At 35.0% G+C, this 15,869-nt stretch overlaps 1 protein-coding gene across 1 annotated transcript in view; it reads right to left on the reverse strand.

The window, feature by feature from the left end:
• The window catches only part of LOC120624488 (protein white), a 40,251-nt gene extending 26,992 nt beyond the window's left edge, over positions 1-13,259 (reverse strand). The window contains exons 1-2 of the mRNA XM_039891061.1: positions 13,176-13,259; positions 539-767 (exon numbers count right to left, since the gene is read on the reverse strand). Coding sequence (XP_039746995.1) covers positions 539-767; positions 13,176-13,259 — 313 coding nt within the window. The remainder of the gene's footprint in view (positions 1-538; positions 768-13,175) is intronic.
• Positions 13,260-15,869: the final 2,610 nt, after the last annotated feature.

The raw sequence follows: 15,869 nt of genomic DNA on the forward strand, positions 1-15,869 counted from the left end.
TATATCTTATATTGAAATTTATGCAAAATCAATGCATAACACTTCAATGGATATTTTATTTATTAGAATTCAGTGAAGCTTCCCTAACTGGTTTATTAAAAAATAAACACCTCCACAATAATTATAACTAATCACAGCACTTATTGCTGATTCATACTTTTGTAATTTGTGGTCATGCAAGTTTTATAACAAGTCTTTTTATTACAAAATGTTCTTTTTGTTTTATTTTTTTCCGAATGACTATCATATAAGTATTTGATACACACTAAGAAGCGGTGATAGCCCAGTAGGCAGGACTTCGAATTCACTTTCGGGGGTCCGAGTTCGAATCTCAGCACGCACCTCTAATTTTTCTAAGTTATGTGCGTTGTAAGCAATGCCTGAGAGTTCTCCATAATGTTCACAAAAGGTGTGTGGAGTTCATCAATCCGCACTAAAGGCATAAAGCCAAAGCCTTACCCACTAGGCTAGATAGGTACTTATTGGTAATCTTCTTTTGAGGCTCCCCTTAGGACCAAGTAAAAAGATAAAGACTTACTGTTTTTAAGCAACTGCTTCCTCTGCTGGAACATGCGATCTGAGGAACTTCGCCAGAAGTGCCAGAACTTCCTGTTTCGGGACCTGTCTTCTGTTGCGAACGCGTTGACGTCTGCCCAGGTGTATGTGACTTTCTCGACTCCTCCGATGGCTCCATAGCCACGTGAAGGTGGGATTGCTAAGGTTACTTCACCACCACTGGTGCGGGGACTGTCGCTGTGTGTGCTGCCCTAAAACAAGCGAAATAATCTTCTAAATCATCGTTATCAGCCAATTTTATTAGTGGCACTACTGGGTTCAGGCCTCCTGCCCCCTGTCGTTATAAGAAAGAAGTACCCACAGCTCAAATCTACCAAATGCTCTGGCGGATATAAATATGATTTGGTATAAATTGCTCTAATTTCATAGCTTAATTTTAATTAATTGTGAATCCGACTTTGTAGGTTGTGGGTCCTTCTGAGATTAAGCCGCGTTTGCTCCCTCCCCTCCCCTCCTTGCTTTAGTTTTATTACGAATGTAGTAATCGCCATAATGATAACATATACAACGTGTAAATGAAAACCGAAATATTACATAACAGGCTTTATAGGCACATTATTTACTGTCTCCGAGACTTATCTGCCGAAATGCCGAAATGCTTATAATTTTTTAGTTGACACTGCCATAACTTTTACAGAAAAAAATCAGATACAGCCCTAACATCACATGCAAAATTACAAACAAGTGACTCCTGTCACTTGTTTAATATTTTAAAGGTACGCGCCGCGTGACATCTGTCGGTGTTACTATTCTTGATTGAAGTTCTCATTATTACCTATAAAAATATCAGCGAGAGAATGTATCCAACTATCATAGCTAAGGAGCAAAAGCTTCTATAGTTATCTAAAATTTTATTAGATCGCCGGTAGAATCAAAAGTGGGTTACAAATAAATAGTAGAGTAAATTCATTTCAATCGGACATAAATAATGTAGAAGTTATCGCGAGTTTAAAAATGCAACAAAACTTTTTAAAGATACACTTATTGTAATATTTCAGAAACGTGATTCGATTATTTTTTATAAGAATCCACAACTTAAAATATGCTTTAAAAAAAAAACAAACGCGACAAGGTCGCGGACGTAAGCTTATTTATATACGAATCAAATCATCTGTTATTGGGGATTGATGGACTAGGACTAAATTGACTGTTTTGAATTGGTATTAACTATGATAAGATTTGTCTTTACAGACGTATGTGGGCAACGACTTTAAATGTTTTACATGCTAGCTTATTCCCCGTGATTTCACCCGCGGTACTTAAAGGTCATAATGTAATATTATATTGGCTACGCGGATACTTTACTCATAAACCCCTATCACACATAATATTAATTTTTCATTAACTATGTGCCCGAATAACATGCTGTGGAGTTTGTAAAAAAGGTTTATTTATCTGACATTGCCTTTTTTTTATCATTAACAGAAAGTCAAATTTCAATTTTGTATTTTCGATGTTAAATGAGTCATTGAGGCTTATACAGATATGGTGTATGATTTGCGAACTTTTTTTAACTTTTCTAGAATATAGTATTTCTGTATGATTGGCTATTTAGACAAAGCACGACTATAAGCAGACCGTCAGTCAGTTTTTTCAGGCTTGTTTTACAAATATTATTTTATCAGAAATGTTAATATTACTGAAATTAAACAGAGTCTAAGTTTTTTCTGGATAACATAGCTGTCTTATAGAGAAAGAATTATTAAAATTAGTTCAGTAGTTGTACAGTACAAATACAACAATTACTTTACAATATCAAGTATGTAATATAGATTAAGTTGTCATAAGATTTGGGTTTTTGTCAACAGTTGAAATCGTTGCCCTCCTACAATTATAAAGACGAGTCAATGAATTTGAAACGTCACAAAAAGCTAGCCGCCGCAATCCGTACCAAATAACAATTTTAAATCAACTTTAAATGATTTAAAACTAGCTAGCTAGCTTAAAATGTAAAAAGTTGGTACTTTATGATGTAGTGTACTACATTTATAATGAAGTGTATGAACATTAACATAAATGACACTTGACGCCCGATTGGCGCAGTGGGCAGCGATCCCACTTTCTGAAACAAGGCTGTGGGTTCGATTCCCACAAAGTGGAAAATGTTATTGTGATTAGTATGAATATTTTTCAGTATCTGGGTATTTATTTGTTTATTTGTATATTATAAGTATTAATGTATATTATTTATATAAAAAATTAAGTCAGTCATATTAGTAACCATAACACAAGTTACTTACTTACTTTGTGGCTAGATGGCGATGTGTGTATTGTCGTAGTTTATATTATTAGAAGGATGCCATAAACGCTCTGTCTTGCGTGTGTGTATTTTTCTAAGCTAATCTGTGGAACGATTTAATCGATTTTGATATAAAAACTAATGGAACATTTTTGCCAAGAAGCTGGATTTGTTGAATATAAAAAAATGCTTCTTTGCAAAAAAAAAATATTGTAAACAAACACGTAGTTTTAAGACGTGTAGACATCTTTATGACTATACTAGACTGTAGTCTGTAGCTATATTTATAGCCACTCTATCTATGATGTTATATAATCGGACCGTGGGGAAGTAGAGAAGCCTATGTCGATCAGAATACCGGACACCCGGTTCGTGTTACCCACACATGATATTTTAAGTCGACAAATCTTTCACATATTGAAATCGCCCCCAGAGGTATTTTAGTGAAGGCTTCGTTAGCGTGTACTAATTTTCTTGCACTCGTTTCGTACATACCTAGTATATGGACGTTGCGGTCCCAAGGTGTTTAAATGGCGACTAAAATACTAAATAAAAACTACTAAGTTATAATGCTGATAGAATCCTTACTTAATATCTAAATTCCTATTAGAACTTTTGCTCGCAGTTAATTATCTTCGTTGTTTTTAGGAAGCTGTTAGACAGTTTCCGAAACACTGGCAACCAACACTGGCAACTACGCATTATTTGGAATTCAATTAAAGGTATCTCGGATTGACCTTTAAAATATATAGAGACGCTGCTACATTAATTTAGATTCCCACGAATCTATTGCTCCAAAATGTTCACATTGTGTTTTGTTTAAACAACTTTTTGACAATATTTGATATTATTAGAAGTGCATAGGTAGGCACTACTACTATAAAGAAATATCTTAGGTCTTTAACAGAGAAAAGTAAAACTTGCCATTGCTTGGAGTACTGTAATTTTGTTTTTAAATTATACAACCTTTTAATAATTTATTTAAAAATACATTAAAATACCATTCATTAATAGAAACTTATAAATAAATTGTATTTACCACCCCATTTTTTACTTCACTATACTAGCTGTACCCGCAGCGTAACCCAGGTTTAATTCAAAAAGTCAAACTCGTACATAATATAAAACCTTTCATAAATAATTTATATACGGACTATTTTGTTCACAGTTAGCTTGCCAAGTTGACTTAAAAATACTTTAATGATTCCGTTAAGGTCGACTAAGTGTTTGAAAATCTATGACATGATTTACGGCTATTTTTTATTCCATTATATAGGAACCCAGTTATAAAGGATCTTTGGATCGTCTTACCGCAGGAAGTAAACGATTGCGCCGAATTGGACCCGATTAATGTAATTCGTCCCGATCGTGGACCTTCTACTATTGAAGCTAACAGGATGATCCGAAAACATATATTATCATCTATTCTAGTAATAAAATGTGCTGTGTCGTGGCGGCAGATCATTTTACAGTGGTTAGTAACCCTCTTCCCACGGGTGTCGTACGATGCGACTAAGGGAATATACCGGAGGAAGGGCAGCAATCCTCTGTACTCGGTGATTATGGACAAACCCTCCAGTTGGCAGAGGTCTTTAGTCCAGCAGTGATCGTTGTAGGTTATTGATGGAACTTACGTTTTAGTGTTTTCAAACTATTTTTCCTTGTCTTTTTTGCCAACGAATCTTCAGAACAGCACAATATTGATGAGACTTTCAGAGGAGAAATCAAGGCGATTAACTTCTGGCATGGCTAAATTGATTTCAGCGGCGCTTTTTCAGTTATTTAGGAAGTTGTAAGATTTGTCAAGAAACTATTAGTAGTTATAACATCTATTCGTATATGTATGACGAACAAAAAAGCAATTACACTACGCTATAGCAAGTATAATATATATCTATACTAATATTAAAAAGAGAAAAGATTTTTTGTTTCTTTGTTTGTCCCTAATAGGCTCCTAAACTACTGGACCGATTGTAACCATTTTTAATCAATAAAAAACTCAATTATCACAAAGAAATGGCATTTTTTTTTTTAAATAAATTTAAATATCCTTAAAAAAAAGTGCTATAATGTGTGTCTCTACTCTATAGTAGCAAAGTTTTGTTTTTAAAATTAATTATTCGACGTGCGCTGAGAAATATTGATGATAAATATAAATTATATACTACATATACTAACTAATTAAAGCATTTGGCGGCCGGTTTTGTCTACAATAACACGGGATTTGTAGACAACCGTAATTAACACGAACGAAGTTGTGGGCAACAGCTCGATACTGTACATATTTGTGCCACGGCCGTTTGTCTTGGTGACCATGGCTTTGAAGTCAAAAAAAAAATACTGCACCGAGATAATTTAAGCATGTAAGAAGTTACACGCCCAATTTAACATTGCCAAGAATGCTAAGTGCATTTGTGCACTGAACAAACATCCCAACGGATGCTTTTCGCAGACATGAGCCAACCGTTCTGTCATTAGATAAGGAAAGAAAACCTTTAGTTTTTATTAGATAAGGAAAGAAAACCCTTAGTTTTCATTAGATGAGGTCAGAACGGTTGGCTCATGTCTGCGAAAAGAATCCGCCGGGATCTTTGTTCAGTGCACAAATGCACTTAGCATTCTTGGCAATATTCAATTGGGCTTTCAACTTCTTACAAGCTTAAATTAATCTCAGGTTAGTTATAGGTTTTATTAAAACATTTTCGACTAAAGAAACGAAGATTTAGACGGGAGATGAGAAACAACTTTAAACTCAAGTCCATCAACGCCGATTGTTTCGTAAGCTGCAATTATTTCCGACCTCGTCATAGTTTTAAAATAGCTTTACTGATGAATATTTTTATGAATAATATACATATTAACACCTAGACACTGAAAATCATTCATGCTCATCACACAAACTTTTTTCAGTTGTGGGAATCGAGCCCACGGCCTTTGACTCAGAAAGCAGGATCGCTGCAAACTGCGCCAATCGGCCGTCGGTGCGGTAAAAATAACCCAATTTCCCGTAATTACGCCTTCAGACCGGAATACAGCAATGCTGCTTAGCAGCAACAATAAGTATACTTCACCGAACAAACTCTGTCACATAAAGCTCTAGCACTAAGTTCTAAATGTAGGTCTTAAACCACCTTTTATATTAGTGAGGAACAGTTTCCAGTAGAAGGATGATAATAGGTTGTTGGTAATCATCATCATCATCGTCACATAAACCCACTACCGGCCCACTACAGAGAACGGGTCTCTCATCTCTCGGATGCACAAATGCACTGCCTACCCTAAAAATTTCATACAACTTGTATAGAAGATGAATTTTTCAATTTTATGCCATCTTTCTGCTTTATGCCTGGTTAAAACCCCTAATCACGTCACTGACTTAATCATATCATCTCTTACTACCAAGCAGTGGCGTACACTGGGTTTCTTACCAGGGTATGCACACAGCAGGAAAAGTGCATAAAATGGAAAAAATCCTCCTCCTATACGGGCTATATTTCAATTTTAGGGTATGCAGTGCTTTTGTGCATGAATGAAGTGCACGCCACTGCTACCAAGTGAGATTGCTGTTGAAAATTCTTTATTCAAAATCAGACTAAATTATAAGTAATAACAATTACAAACTAAAATTAATATTTACAATGAATATAAGTGAATAGTCACTTATGGGCGTGGTACCCAAAATGCTGGCGCTATTGCCCCTTTGAATTGCTAGACTTAGACTCTTGGGTCACCAGACGTCAAGAACAATTTTTGGGACACGATGTTAATAATGACAAGGTTGCCTCGAAAGAAAACGCTCCACTTTCATCTCACACAAGATAGATCAAAGATTGTTAAATTGTAAAACGATGTTGGAAAAGAGCAACTGCTGAGTTTCTTACCGGCTTCTTCGCGGTAGAATCTGTTTTCCGAACCGGTTCTAGAGTCACTACAAACAGACATACTTGACGTTTCAAAAGTGCGTATATTAGGCCTACTTGAAATAAATGAATTTTGAAATGAAATAAAAATAAAACTTTTCGTGTCCGAAGACCATGGACCCAGAGTCTCAAACGCAAGCACCGCAAAAACGTAGTCTTTACAAATAAAGGAGTATTTACGGCACTTTAGCATTTGAGAAGATTCGGCAGCTACAGACGCCGCTTTTTGGGACGTACTCGGCAAGTGAGAAGCTGCCAACGTATCAACGCAGGTCACATCCCACACAAGCGCAATTGAATTGATTGATTGCTGTTGTGAAATAAAATAAGACTACTCATGCTAACTACATCATGCCAATCTTGGTCTGAATACAGACAGTTAGAAAATGTCAATAAGCAGGTAATAATCGAATAGCACATTAAAGAATAGATACGACGTTGTGTCAAAACTTGTGCAACCAGATCATTAAGCAGAACTAGTTTTGAGTTTTTTACGTAGCAGTGGGCCAGTGACTTGTACGGTGGAAACCAAATATTTGGCCTCGCTTCGCGGTCTTGATTCAAGATGGAACTTTTATATAAAATTGCCCAATCAAAGTTTAATTGAGTGCCTTTTAGTTTCTGCCTGCGACTTTGTTTGCGTGGAATTCAGAATACACTACTAAAGTCCGAGAAATAGAAGATGTGAGATTAATAAAAAAGGATGATACAATGTCGGGAAATTTGAAAGATTTAAATTAGAATTTGTAGAATTTCAAATTTCAGGGTGTTACTCCATTTTAAATGTCTGGCCAAATCACCAAGTTATGTTATTTCATCCAAATAGAAGTCGGTTATATTGTTAATTATGTGGTTCAGGAATGTATTTATCACCTAAGAGAATAAATAAAGTGATGCCTGTGTGAATAAAGAAGTTCTTAATTTTCTAAACTCCACCGATTTTACGCTTGTTTCCTCAAGACGAAGTTTTATAAGCTTTCCTTCACAGAACAAGCTATCGAATTGTGGAATGCTCTCCCTACGAACATACGACAGGCAAAATCGCTTGATATGTTTAAAAACGCAGTTAAATCTTATTATCTTGCGCAATAAGATGCTTGATTTTTTTTCCGTCTATTTATTAATACAGCTTATCATAATATATATAAGTTTCTTATTTTTATATTTATTCCATATAGGTATGTAATATTTTTTTAATTTTGTATAATTTTTGTTTACGTATTCGTATGTAGTTATTTGATCGTAGGTTTATAATAATTTAACCCCACCTATTTGTTCTTGCTCTTGGTGTCCTATTCCTAAGGTTGCCAAGCCGAGTTCGCTTCTAAGCGATAAGGCTGCCTTTTGTACTCCTGCCTTTGTGCCTTTTGTGTCCGGTATTTGTTTTTCTCTATTTTCTTCCTTTATTTTCCTAACTGTGTAGTGGTGTAGTTGTAATAAAAAAAAAACAAAATTGTAAAAAAGTAAATCTACAAAGATTTCAGGTTCGTTTGAGCTGACCTTTCTTTAAGGTAGGCAATTAAAAAACCGTTTGTTAGTGCGTTTTGTTATGTTATCTAAGTACTTAATACTTTGAAATTGAAATTTCAACACTAGACACCGACTTATCTTTAGTTTCTTCTAAAAGATAGCTGCTGAAAGAATCCCATGCATTTTTAACAATATTCTGAAGTTGTTAAGGAAAAGAGAAGGCTGGTCATATCAATAACATGGGCTGAAGAAACCTAAAACGGATGAAAATCGGATTACCTACACTAAAGTTATGAAGCCATAGACACGTAAAACTACGCAAAACAATATAGGTCTCTTTTTGGTCAATATACGATGAATAGCTGTATTAGTTATAACGCTTTTTAGTTAATCCGTATTGTATGTCGTATTGTGACAGGTAAAGTGAATCCTATTGTACACCGATCCCTAAACTTAACTAAGTTAAAAGATCTGAGAGAAAGATGAAAATAGGACTTTGGACACACAGAAACCGTGTACACGACTGATATTGAAGCATCAAAAACCACTCCACTTTAGTAGTGTATCTCGAAGAGGCGGTTAGTAACTTTATTGCTGTTAGCAGTTGACAGAAATTATTCTCCCTCTACTGTAAACGTTTACCATGAAATAGGGAAATTGGTAAAGTTTGTGAGCAATAAACATTCCACGGGTGTCAAGTGAGACGTGCTCGGGGCGTTTTCACTTTTTGAACACAATGCTCTAGATGTAATAATGGCTGAATGAGGGTTTTGTATATTCTTAATTCTGTGGACTTTGCATAAAGCGCAGGCCACTTTAGGTTAAAAGACATTTATTTTTAAAAGAAACAGTTTCACTTAATGAGAAATTAAAATTAACATAAAGAAGTGGTTGCAAGGTTGCTTGGAAGCATCCGGCACCGCTTTCAGCCCTTCCGGACCGGTGGTAGAGCCAATACAAACAGACAGACTTGACGTTTCAAAAGTGCTTATATTGAAATAAATGAATTTTGATTTTTTTTTGAATTTTGAATATATTATCTAGTTAGTGTGATAAAAAGCAAGAAAAAACACAAAAATACAAAAGGTGCCGCGTTTATAAAAAATTTAAACAATGTTTTTTTTAAGCTTGTTTTTAAATAATTTAAAAGATTGCTCGCAAAAAATCTCTTCGGGTAGACTATTGTATAGTAGTGCTCCCTCAACATGTATAGTTATACAGCCATACTTAGTTCTAGTCTTAGGTAATCTTAATTTAAGCCTATTTCGTGTATTTAGATGTGATTTAGTTTTAAAAGTAAACTCTTTAGTTGGATAAAATAAGATAACTAGTTGGAACAAGGTTATCAAGAGTTTGTCATTTTAAAAAAGCTTATATAAGTATCCATATATTATGGTTTGTTAGTGATAAACCATCATATCATATAAAAAGAGCATCTAAAGCCTACGTCCTAAAACCTGCGATTTCATTTATTAACCGGATTATTTTATATAGCTTAAAATAATCCGGGCCAAGGACTATATTATTATAAAGCTAAGTAAGTAAGTAATAAACAAATATTGTAAATCATTTTAATAATTTGAGGACTATGGCAATATCAATATGGAATAAGTCATAATAATTATATCTTCAACATGACAGCTTAATTAAAAGGTTTATTATAGATGATGTTATTGTGCTTATACAAAAAGCGTCGATAGCCTAGTGGGTAAAACTTCGTCTTACCTTTCGTGGGACTAAGTTTGAACCCAGCACCTCTAATATTGTCGGAGTTATATGTGATTTATAGCAATTAAATATCACACAGTCGCTATAAGACTGATGTGAAAGGCATATATGTACTAATTTTGGCATCGACGGTAGAAGAGCCGTAGCTTAATTGGTGAAAGTGCTCAGGCCGCGATTGCCAGAGAGTCGCAGGTTCAAATCCTGTCGGTTCCGAAAAAATTTTATATGCTTTTTAAATTTATAAAATTAAATATCGCTTGCTTTACGTTGAAGGAAAATATCGTGAGGAACCTGCATACCTGCGTGTTCTCCGTTTTTCTCAAAGGCTTGTGGAGTACACCAATTCGCATTCGCCAGTTTGGTGGACTACACTCTTCCCATTCTAAGAGGTTCTGTAGTGGTCTGGTAATAGGCTTATATTAAAGTACCAAATTTTTTTAACTTTAGTAGGTTTACCATCAAAAGAACGTAGAACTTTGTTCCGGTCTATTTATAAGCGAAAATCAGTCCACTATGAATATTAAAATATCAAAAAAGATGTCCGAAAGATACATTTTGATAGACACCATCCTGCCCAGCGTCCAATAGCATTTCACTGCAGGCTTTATCCCAGTCGATATCCAAGTTGACCCAGTTAATAATACACATAATACAACAAACTAAGTGTTGCTTAGATATACTAGCTGTAGCCTACAACCGTATGTTCCGGTTTACATAACTCCTGCTGTAGTTTAGATAGCACTTTTTAGCCAGGGAAATTCCTTTTCCTAAAAAATTTATCTCTACCAAAAAATGTATCTCTATCAAAAATTTATCTCTTTCTAAAAATGTATCTTTATCAAAAATATATCTCTATTAAAAATGTATCCCTCTCTAAAAATGTATCTCTATCAAAAAATGTATCTCTATCATAACTACGTAATAACCGATTTAGCTGATAAAACGTGTATAGTTTTAAAAAGATTGGATTTGATCCCGGTGGAGCATTTCTAATTTTACCTTCTATCTTATCCTTCTTTTGTATAAGCATTTTTATTCTTTCTCATGTTATTTTTATCTCTGGTGCAATAAAATTGTATTCATTCATTCATAAATTCATAATAGAATTTAACTGTTCTACATTCTAGTTTGATTAAAAAAGATAACTAAAAGATAAATATGTTGCGATGTAATAGTTTCCACCTACATATATTATTATAGTTGCCTACTGTCTGCATGAAAGTTGAAACCAATATTTCAACCGGTTTCCACTCTGGTCTTATGTAGAGATCATTCCGTAATATTACCACTAGTGCGAAATATTTTAAATTATCTTGCCTTTTGTTTTTTCATATAAATAGTTACATAAACTTCAATCGTAAATAATGTTCCAAAAAACGTTTTACCTGCTTAGGTCAGCGTATGAAAAAATATTGATATTCCTAGTTGAGTATAAGCTCTAGGTATTTTCATGGATCTCTCATTTGGCAGAAGTTAAAATAAATCCAAGTCGTTCAGAGTCTTTATTATTTATATTTAAAAAAATATATTTAGAAGGTACCGGCGCTTTCTTCTTGTCTGCATATCTTTCACGAATGCGACAGATAAGCTTTGGAATGCCTCGAGATTAGTTTCCCAAAAGGCTTTCAAATTATCTTGTAACGCCTCTTAGTTATTTGTTTGGGGATTTTATTTAGTATATACTCTCAATAGCTAAATATCTTCTTATAAAAATACTAAGTTCAAAAATATACGAAAAAAGTTTTTCCCGATTACCTTACTTATTAATATATATGTATGTGATTTGTATACAAATAATTGTACTTATATATGTATATATATGTCGGTATAGCTGTGCTTTTTGACAACATTGGCCCCCGTAAAATTCTTAGCATACCTAATCGCTATGTATATGATGAAATCGCTATGTAGCGATAAGGCCGTCTTTTTCTGTATTTTTGTGTGGTGAACGAATAAAGTAAAGCCATGAATTCTAAACACATACTTTATAAATTGTTTTTTAAAGCAATACCACGCCTCACAATAATATATAAAATTATGTATGAACGGTTTTTAAAAGCCTTTGATGAGCTTATACGAATAGAGAAGTTATTCGTTGGATAACCTTGGCTTAATGCTGATCTAACTTTACATCCGAACAGATCGTCTCACAGCAATTTTTTTCATAGGTCAACAAATATTAAATAAGCAAAAATACGAGTAAGTTTGTTGATTTGTCTTTCCTATTTAATACATCAACAAGAAATAAATGGAACTTTACTTTTACAAAAATAATCGAAGGATTTTGAAAAAAAATAGTATTATTAAATTTCATGAATAAATACCTAGTGTAATAGTTACCTATAATGTGTTTCCGGAATAATGTGTATCCCGAAAAGCCTACAAATAATTTAAATCTGGAAATGAGTTTGTATGTCTTTCTATCACAAAGCACATCGCATTTAAAACATTACGGCGGGCAAAGCTAGTCAATAATATGAGATGACTTCTTTGGCCGTGCGGCTGCGAAAGCGGCTGATGCGAAAGCTGCTGATGAATAGAATAGAATAGAAAAAACTTTATAGCAACAAAACACTAAAGGGAAAGACACAAAGAGAATAGTTGTAGTACTTAGTGCTAGAGTGCAAAGGCGGCCTTATCACTAATAGTGATTAGTTTACGTTTTGACTAGCTGTAAGTATACTAAGGATATAAATAAATAGCTCGTCGTACCGAAGGGTGTTGGAGTTCGAACAGTGCCGTGCACTGGGTTTCTCACCAGGGTGTGCATACAGTGGAATGATTGCAACAAATGCCATAAATCCTCCTCCTATTCGAGTTATACATTAATTTTAGGGTAGGCAGTGCTTTTGTGCATATACGAAGAGCACGCCACTGAATACGACTGAGGTGCAGTTTAGCGACTCCCATTAACCGAGTCGCGAGCCGCTGCATGAACGCAAGACACGAGTTCTAAGAATTTCGAATCCCCTACAAAGACCTGTGATCCGACGGAATACAATTATCACAATCCCTCCTCTTCCCGCGGGTGCGGTACGAGACGTCTAAGGGAATGTAAAGGGAAACGGGCAGCAGCATCCTCTGTGGTACTACTACCCTATACTGCGATTACCAATCCGTCTGAACAGCACTGTAATTAAGGGCCTTCCGTTGGGAGAGGCCTTTAGTCCAGCAGCGAACTGTTAAAGGCTACTGATGGATGTGCATAAGAGATGTATAGGTAATATAAGAATGGTACGAACCTGTGGAGAATTGTTATATGTTACACGTTGATTATCCACAGACGAAGAAATCAGAGGCTCGTGTTCCTCGTTTCCGGCAGTCATTTTCAAAACTTTTATACACAAGTCGAGTCTAATTAATGAAGTATAAATAATCTGAATGTTGACAGGTAATATATCACAGTTTTATCTCACACAGTTTTACTTTTAAAAGTTTTTAAAAGCACGCGCGGTTTTATCTTGGCGCAGTATTATGGGAGCTTGCGATAACTAAGTGATGCGTTTCACTAGGCGATACGGCAGGGACTGCGGTCGTGCGTGCCTACTTCATAAAATCAAACGGCGAATGGAAGTTCACACAAACGACTTGTTGCGGAACCAAAAGTCGCTGTAGGGCGTAGACCGAGAAGTAAATAGACGAATGGTTGGCGTGCCGCTTGTGAGACTTATTTGAGAATATATGCATATTTGAGAAGTGTTGCCATACATTTTTTTTACCCCGATTCTAAGGTCCCAGATTTCAGGTCTTCTACCACACTTATAGTTTGTTGGTATTTGTTTATTACTATTTGTTCCATACAAAATGTAGGCATTTGTTTCATTAGAAGCAGCTGCACTTAGAAACATATCCTAAAGGAACTGCATTATAATTTTTAATGTTCCGTAATTAACTTAATTGTAAAAACGGAACAGTTTATGGAATAACATTAGTAAGTTGGTCAGTGAAGCAATTTCGCAGTTTTTATGAGAAAGGCTTCCGGCTCATGATTAGTTGGAATAAGGAAACATAAACTTGCTTCTCTGTCTACGCTGTAGGGCCTGTAGGTAAACCTCTAATAATGATATGAAGTGAGGTAAAGATGAGATTGAGGTTGGGAAAGGCCTTTAGAGGATTTTTGAATTTTTATAGTTGTAGGGAAACCTCTTATACTGATGATATGAAGTGACGTAAAGCTAAGATTGAGGTTGGGAAAGGCCTTTAGAATTTTTTTTTTTTTTTAAGTTATAATTGACGGGCCCAGCAGATGGTCCATGGTAATTGGACAACCATCGTCTGATAGATAATATAGATGCAACACATTGCAGGGCGTGTCTGGAATACGTCCTGCAAAGTGCCGCACTGCTTCAATCAAGCTGAGGCGTAGGTGTTAAACCTAATGTGCCTGTAATAACACTGGCATCTACACCATTAAGACCGGACCACAGCATTGCAACAATGTTGCTCAGCGGCAGAAAAAAAAACATGGCGGTAGTACTTCCTCAGACGAGCTCTGTCTCAAAATGCTCTACTAATGCTCAAAACGTAGGTTTACTTAAAGCTGTTTTTTAAGCTCTTCTTAATTCTGTTTCATAAAAGTAGCAGCAAGTTAAATCAAATTTTAGCTTTTTAAAACAAGGGTTTAATTGCGGTTGTGCGTTTTAACTTAATGAAGACCGTGTATGAAATTTCACTCTTAAGGGAGTGATTTAGTTACTGAGAATCACTCGTCGCTAGATGGCGCTCTTTTAATACCATACAATTCGTAGCTAACTTTCAAACAATCGAACAGATAGTTAGACAGTAGGTAGACAATCTCACAACTGGCACCCAGAGCCGAGCGCGCACTGAAACTCTCCGAGTAGGTACTCTTCACGTTAACACATTTGTGACTTAGCCATATAAATTTACTAGTCTTCCCCGCGTTCTACGACTGCGTTTTTTACGACTTTTTACAAATCCCATGGGAACTGTATGTTTTGATGAAAATAGTCTATGTTACCCTTCGTCCTTTCAACTAACTCTTAGCTAAAAAACAAGTTGAATGGTTGCTTAGTTAGAGCGTGAGGGAAGGACAAACAAACAAACAACTTAACAAACACATTTTCTCATATATGATATAAGTTAAGACGTTCACTACAACCTGGTTTATTTTTATAAAAGGTTTAAGTTTTACTTATCCTTTTGGTAAATTTGGATTTTGTTTATGATAATCAATTCAATCACCATATCGGATTTAGCGAGCTTCAATGAAAACTGTAAAGCGGAATCCCAACATAAAATTTATTTTGTTTTAGTTGTACAGTACAAATAAAAACATAGTTAACATTCTTTAAAAGGAGGGACGTTTATAACCTGCTCTACAGAATCAGACTAAAAGTTTTATAAAAATACTTTTTAGCGTGAATTTAGCCTTATTTTCAACACAACTTGTTTGAATACAGCAAACTGTTAAAGAGAAGTCTTTATATATTAATTAACAAATACGGTATAACTATTATCAACCTATTATCATTATTCTAATTAATGATTCAATTCCCACATAATTTAAGGTGAATTTGTTATTCAATGAGATGCCAGCGAATTATAGGATTTCAAATTGAAATTAACATATTAATTATTATTTTCCAAACTGACCCGAGCCGGGAATCGCACTCTGAACTCTCGCTGGCTGAGCTAACCCCAATTAGAAGCGATAATAACTAAGCCGAGTATCAGATTCCCGCGGAATGTTGCTAGCTCACAAACTTTCCCATTTCCCCCATTTTATGGTAAACTTTTAGAACATGAAAGTTCTTAATTACTGTCAACTTCTAAATTAAATGAAGTGACTTACCACCTGTTCAGGAAACACTACTAAAGTGGAGTGGTTTTTGATGCTACAATACCTAAAAGTCGTGTACACGGTTTCTGTTTTTTAATTCTGTGGCCAAATCTGATCTTTTTAAATAAAATTA

The sequence above is a fragment of the Pararge aegeria genome, chromosome 6 (assembly GCF_905163445.1).
Source record: "Pararge aegeria chromosome 6, ilParAegt1.1, whole genome shotgun sequence".
Taxonomy (NCBI): domain Eukaryota; kingdom Metazoa; phylum Arthropoda; class Insecta; order Lepidoptera; family Nymphalidae; genus Pararge; species Pararge aegeria.